This window comes from Propithecus coquereli, unplaced genomic scaffold, assembly GCF_000956105.1.
Source record: "Propithecus coquereli isolate 6110/MARCELLA unplaced genomic scaffold, Pcoq_1.0 Scaffold305, whole genome shotgun sequence".
NCBI classification, from domain to species: Eukaryota; Metazoa; Chordata; class Mammalia; order Primates; family Indriidae; genus Propithecus; species Propithecus coquereli.
In genome coordinates, this window is record NW_012148675.1 from 2,856,893 (window position 1) to 2,864,034 (window position 7,142).

General features: G+C 33.4%; 1 protein-coding gene across 1 annotated transcript in view; it reads left to right on the forward strand.

Annotated features, from left to right (window-relative positions):
* The window catches only part of PSME4 (proteasome (prosome, macropain) activator subunit 4), a 109,689-nt gene that overhangs the window by 36,433 nt on the left and 66,114 nt on the right, over positions 1 to 7,142 (forward strand). The window contains exons 5-9 of the mRNA XM_012649840.1: positions 1,629 to 1,778; positions 2,360 to 2,423; positions 2,947 to 3,021; positions 4,664 to 4,786; positions 6,599 to 6,691. Coding sequence (XP_012505294.1) covers positions 1,629 to 1,778; positions 2,360 to 2,423; positions 2,947 to 3,021; positions 4,664 to 4,786; positions 6,599 to 6,691 — 505 coding nt within the window. The remainder of the gene's footprint in view (positions 1 to 1,628; positions 1,779 to 2,359; positions 2,424 to 2,946; positions 3,022 to 4,663; positions 4,787 to 6,598; positions 6,692 to 7,142) is intronic.

The following is a 7,142-nucleotide window of genomic DNA, read 5'->3' on the forward strand; positions in this document are numbered from 1 at the left end:
CTGGTCTTGAACTTCTGAGCTCAAACAATCCGCCTGCCTCGGCCTCCCAGAGTGCTAGGATTACAGGCGTGAGCCACCGTGCCTGGCCTGAAACTTGATTATTACTGAGGTACTTTCTGGCTCTTAGGTAATTCTTGGAAACTCCAAGTTTTTATTTTGGATTACTAGGCTAACAGTTGACTCAGAAAAATTAAGAAGGGGGATGTATGAGATTCTTCAAGGTGGAACATAGTTTGTTTTTGTTTTTGTTTTTGTTTTTAAATTCCAGCCTGCTACACAAGGACCTGGCACATGATGCTTTGTGAACTCAATGAAAGTATTACTAGAAATGTAATTTTATTTTTCATGAGAAGTAGTGAAGTATGATTTTAATTAACACAGGTATATTAAGATATAATAGGATTATTAATATGATATGTAGGCCAAACCTGTAAGTGGATTTGAAGGAGTTTCCCAACTTCTTTGGGAAGAATCAGAGCTTCTCAATATACTATTCCTCATTTCAACACATTGACTGCTACACTAGAAAAAAAATTTTTTCCTTGGGGCCACGGTGTATTGTTACAAAAATAGAATAAAAACTTTGAAAACAAAATGATCCTTTCTAATTTAATGAAAAATTTGTCATTGACTTGTATTCATTTAATCCACGTATTTAGAATTAACTTGTTAATATTAATTGTAACAGAATATCAACAAGTAAGATTTTCACAAACCAACTGCAGGGTTTTGTTCAAGTTTTGCTTGATAAGGCCCCGGGCTCAAAACTAGTTAAATACAACTCACTTGGCAGTTAATGCGTTAAACCTCTTAAAGCTGGGTGCATCTGTAGTCCAACTTGAGTGGCTGAGGTGGGAGGATCACCTGGGCCCAGGAGTTTGAGTCTGACCTGGGCAACATAGTGAGACCTTGCCTCTTAAAAAAAAATTAAAATAAAACAAACTTCTTAAAAGTGTATTTAGTAATTATACATGTGTCCTCTTTATCCATTTACCTTCATTTGTGTGTGTATGCACATTTTTAATTTTGCAAATCTCCTCTATCTCAGGGACACTCTTACCCATTTCATAGAGTTGCAGAATATTGGAGTCTGCAAGACTAGAATATATAGTCCAGTCCTCTCTTGTAACAATCCTTTCTTGTATGCAGGAGGACTCTGTGGTCCACTGAGGGTAAATGGTTTATCCAAAGGTGGCTAGAGATTCCTGATGTTCTCTTTCTTGACAGTTATCCTTCTCTTATGTAGACTGAATTCTACATGACAAGATTTTTTTCTTTTTTTTTTCAAGATTTTTTTCAGTTGCTATTACATGACACAAAGGTAGTAAAACAACCACCATATTTAACTTTGTAGGTGATTTCAGTGACTGTATTTTATCTGAGTTTTATCAACTTTTTTGCATTAAAAGAAATTCCCTTAGACAAGAGGAGAATTTGCCTTCTCCGAAGTGTGATGGGGTATTTATTTTAGTGTTGTGAAAATGTGTTTATTGTGGGCTAATATGACATTTGTAGTGTATGTTGTATCTTTTGAAATCCATTCCCCTCCTCTCCTTTTTTGTCAGTCATATATTACTTTGTAGAGCTTTTAGCCAATGATCATACATGAAAACCTTCTTTTTTATTAGGTATTTTCCAGCGGATGCCACAGCTGAGATGCTAGAAGAATGGCGGCCTTTAATGTGCCCTTTTGATGTAACAATGCAAAAGGCCATCACTTATTTTGAAATATTTCTTCCTACCTCCCTTCCTCCAGAACTTCATCATAAAGGTTTTAAGTAAGTATATACATATCTTGACAAATTCTAGAATAAAGCAGGAAATAAAGATGCATAAATTAGTAAAGCAATACTCGGTAAAAAAAAAAATTTGCAAACTCAGTTATTATTTTTGTTATACCTGAAGTATATGAAGGCTGAAACAGTTAAACATAAGATTGTAAATAAAAAGGGAATAATACTTGTATGACCAGCCAAATAAGTTGAGGGTTTTAATTTAAGAAATTAGGAGAGAAAGGAAGAATTGCCAGAACAGGTAGTAACAGGAACACAGATAAAGGGATAAAGGCAGGGGAGAGGAAGAAGAAAATTGTGAACAGTTGTTAAATAGGAATAGATAATAATTATTTAATAAGTACTTTAATAGGTGGGATCACATTTTTTAGCGTAAATAAATTGGAAAGGGAATATTCAACAAGAAATACTCTTTTATTCTATTAAGTTTGTAACTTTCAGTATTATTTTTTCTAGGTTGTGTAGTTATCAGTAAGAATAATAGATTTAAAAAATACAAAGGGTACCTGGCTTTGAATCACTTTCTATAATCACTTGCTATTCATAACAACATTTTTCTTCTTCAGACTTTGGTTTGATGAATTAATTGGCCTTTGGGTTTCAGTGCAAAATCTCCCACAGTGGGAGGGGGTGAGTATCCCTTTTTTTTTTTTTGTCCTCTACTTTTTAGTTTGGAGATAAATAGATATCTGAGTTCCTTAGAATTGGCTGTTAGCAATGTTATGAGCAATTTCTTTTATTTTATTTCTATTTTATTCTATAGTCTAACAAAAGTAGACATTTATTTTGGTTTGTATAAGCATGTTATTGTGAAATACATGAAATGTTAGACCTTGTTTTTTTTTTTTTGGTACCTACTCTAGCATGATGTTGGACCTATAGTGGATGTTTCTGCATATTTGTTCAATTAAAATTTCCTTTTCTGTCTGCATTGGGGATGGTGCTTTGTCATTTTACTTTATAGAAACATTTCAACTGCAATTGATTGTAAATGTGTAACATGAATCAGAACTTAAATTTGGAAGTTTTGAAAAAAGTCATAAACTATTAAATTGCACAGTGATTGCTGAAAAGAACAAATGGTTAAGGAACATGACTGTGGTACTTAAAAACGATGAATGTGTTCATTTTGTCTTTTTTTGTTTACTTTCAGCAACTAGTAAATCTCTTTGCTCGATTGGCTACAGATAATATAGGGTACATAGATTGGGATCCATATGTACCAAAGGTAATTAAGAACATCTAAACATACACACAACAACACTGACGTCAATTTTATGTCATAAAGGAGAAGTGTTTTTGTAAGCTAATTCCAGATACCACATAAAATATTTTTGGACCATTAGGAAAAACATATATAAATAATTTACAGGGATGGGTCCTTTATTTTCAAAAGATCATTTGAGCATATAAAGCTATCGTAAGTGTGTGGGTTTTGTCTTAGCTATGCAGGCCATGAACTGTAATTTTCAGAGTGAGGATTTGGGAAGTACTAAGTATATGATTAAGGGTATCATACATTCATACCTTCCAGTAAATTTTGTGTATTGTATTTGATTGCCGTTCTTGAGTGTTTACTTTTTAGATCACATTATACATTTTCCTAGAGTAAATAAACTAGAATGTCTCTAGGGGTAGTGTTTCTTAAAATTGCATCTTCAGTGTTATTTCACTGGCAGTGGAATAACCTGTGGCGCTTCATGGGGATGGGGCGGGACATCCAGGTGACATTAGAGCAGGGTTGGGGAGCAGCCAGAGTCAAATGCTTTGTTTGCCTTTGGTTGTGCTTTCCTCCTCTGTTTTTGGCCATTGGAAACTAATTGAGAAGGAGAATTAGTTTTTCTCCATCTTTGGGCCCCAACCTATTAATCATGATAGATTTAAAACAGAAATTTATATGCAGGAAGCTGAAGTGGGAGGATTGCTTCAGGCTAGGAGTTAGCGAGACCATCCTGGGCAATATGGCAAGACTCCCATCTCTTAAAAAGAATACAGTAAAATATAAATTTGATTGTGTTAAGATATAATTATTAAGTAACTGATTAAAATACAAATTCTTAGGGAAGAAAATCAAGTCAACATTAAAATTTGAGAGTTACACACACCATAAAAATGAGAAATAAATTTTTTTGAGACAGTCTGGCTCTGTTGCTGGGACTAGAGTAACATGGTGTCACCCTCGCTCACAGCAACCTCCAACTCCTGGGCTCAAGTGATCCTTCTGTCTCAACCTTCCGTGTAGCTGGGACTATAGGCACTTGCCATCATGCCCAGCTAATTTTTTGTTTCTATTTTTAGTTGCCTGGCTAATTTTTTCTGTTTTTAGTAGAGATGGGGTCTCACTCTTGGCTGAGCCTGGTCTCGAACTCCTGAGCTCAAGCAGTCCTCCCACCTTGGCATCCAAGAGTGCTAGGATTACAGGCTTGAGTGCCTGGCCAAAAAAATTTGTGTGAGAGGGAAAGTAACCTGCTAGAAAATATTTGCATCTAGGTTGGTGCATTCTTGCCATGGAATAGGAGCATAGGAAAAAGAATTTATGTGTATTTAGGGAGCAGAAAGAAGTCAGAATATTTCATATTTAACCACAACATCTATATTTTGCCTATTTATATTTGACTATAAATGTCTAATTTGCTTGATTTTGGGGTACATATCCTTGTGCCTTTGACCTCAGAGTGTCATACAATGCATCTATTGATGTTTATGTGTGATTTTTAAAGAATAAAGCAAATTACTAAATAGTATGTTATTTTGTTTAAAAATTCTTAAATATATTCAATTACATTAATATACAACACTTACTAAGTTATTTAAAGAATTATTTTGGTACCTGTAAATATTTATTCTTAATTGTTTTTTTCTTTTTAAAGATATTTACAAGAATTCTGAGAAGCTTGAACCTCCCAGTGGGAAGCAGTCAAGTGTTAGTCCCAAGATTTTTAACAAATGCTTATGATATAGGACATGCTGTGATATGGATCACTGCCATGATGGTTTGTAATGCATTATACTTGTTTTATATAGTAACTTCTATTTGGTGTTAATCATACAAAAATTCTGAATAATCACAGAAGTTCATATTAGTGGCTTAGTTGGGTGACTTGATTCTTAGATAAGTTCTGATTTAGTGAGCTCATGTTTATCAGACCTAGAATGTAGTCATATCACTTGTAAGTCTCCCTAACCAATGGACCTGAAACATAGAGTCAAAAATTTAGAGTTTTGAGAAATTCAGAATGTCTAACATTTTTATAGACCAGGAATCACACTTACAGATAAAAGGACTTTCCCAAGGTGGGATTAGGACTCAATTTTGCATATGCTCACATGTTCCGTTACTCATTCACTGTTATGTTCACATGAAACATGCTGAGCACAAAGCTTATTGACCAAGTAATCCTAATGAAGGGAGAAATATGAAGGATTATTTTACTGACATAATTGAAGGAGAATTAAAAATATACCCAAAAGCTTAGATTTCAATGCCCTTTTTCAAAAATGAATATTAGAACAACTTTATATTAATATTATTATTATCTGGCTTATCATTCATATATTGCTTCTATATCTGTCTCCTTGAATTATTATTGTTTGACATTAGTATGTTCATGTGGAAAAGACAGAATGGTTATTAGAAGTTTACCTCTTAAATTTCATTGTAAGGTAAAACAAAAGAAATTCAAGCTCCCTTTGTTTTCACCATCATTATCAAATAGAGAGAAAATCCCATTTCCCCCTAATCTCCAATAAGAGCAAAAACATTTGGATGTTTATTATCTTATATATACAGTGAGGTAAAATTGATTTTGGGGGGGGCTACAGAATTCGACAGTGATTAAAATCAGCCTTGTTTGAGTTAACTTTGCTTTCCCTCACAGTTCTCATTGGCAGCTTCATTTTGTGTTAAGTGTGACAATATATTAAAAATCAATAATGCTAATTGTTATGTTAGAATTCTGAAAATTTTGTGAGTATTTTGTTATGGAATTATTATAGTCTCTGAGTGTTTATTCTAGTTACTAGAGTGGGAAACATGTAAGTGGATTTCATTTTAGCAGGAAGGCATATTCTTAATGTAATTTGACATTTTATCTTAGATCTGTGTTGTTTCTTGAAAGAACATCATCGTGAGGCAGATAGGAGGTTTCAAGGCCAAGTTGTAGTCCTTTATCCCAGGGCTGTTCAACTTCATGATATGAAAACTAGCTTTTTTCCTCATTTTTCTCCCAGGTTATGTTGTTGTTTGGTTGGCTGTTTTGTTTGTTTGTTTTGGCAATAGATCAAGAAATAAAAATATATTTCTTTTGAGTCAAAATGTGATAAAATATAACAAGGTTAATCATTTTAAACATTTAGAAGTAATCATAAAATATTTGAATGCATTTATGTAAATCTCCCCTCTCCATTTCATACAATGAGAAATTCACTTACTGGGTCATTTAAGGAATGCTTTTTTGCCTGATGTTACCGTTCTTGGTTATTTTAAGATGATAATCTTAGTGATAAATGTTAGTATCTAAGTTATTTGACTGTAGAACGGTAAAATATACTGTTATCCTAAGATATCTTTTCAATTTTCTAATTTGGTTTAAGTAAGTTGCCCTTATTTTTAGTAGAATATTTTGAATTGATTTGCATGAAGTTCGTCAGAGGATTGTTTTTGACTCTTAGAGGTAGAATTGATTTTTGTCAGCAGGATGAATATGAACCACGTTAGAGATTTACAAATAGGCTTGGTCCTGTTGACTCCTTCATTTTTACAGTATGATGTGAGTACTGATAATTTTACTCTTTTATCTGGACAGGGTGGACCAAGTAAGCTAGTGCAAAAACACTTGGCTGGTTTGTTTAACAGCATCACATCTTTTTACCATCCTTCAAATAATGGACGCTGGCTGGTGAGTATGTTCATTTTGCGCTGTAGAATTTGAGATTTTTAAAGATAAGATCAGACTTAACTGTTGCCTATTGTGTGATGTATAATAAATTTTCTGTCTTTTTTAGCTTTGGCTATATGTAAGTGAATACGTTCAAATTAAGGTTACTGTGTTCTAGAACATATAGAAATAAAGTAGGACAATGCTGATGTGGTAACTGGAAACAAAATGTCACATTTCAGGCAAATAAATGATAAACAAAAATGCCACAAAAGCATAGAACCATCTTTTCAGTTTCATTGTGTCAACAGTTTTTGTTGTTGTTAAGTTGCCCAGTTCAAATGGCTTTTCATGTAATGGAAAATTTAGAAATTCTTTTAAAACTGGAATTTGAAATTCATCTTCATTAATTATTATGAATAATTAATTGGTAAGACTGTTTCATTCTATCTAGTTATGCCACACAGGTCTT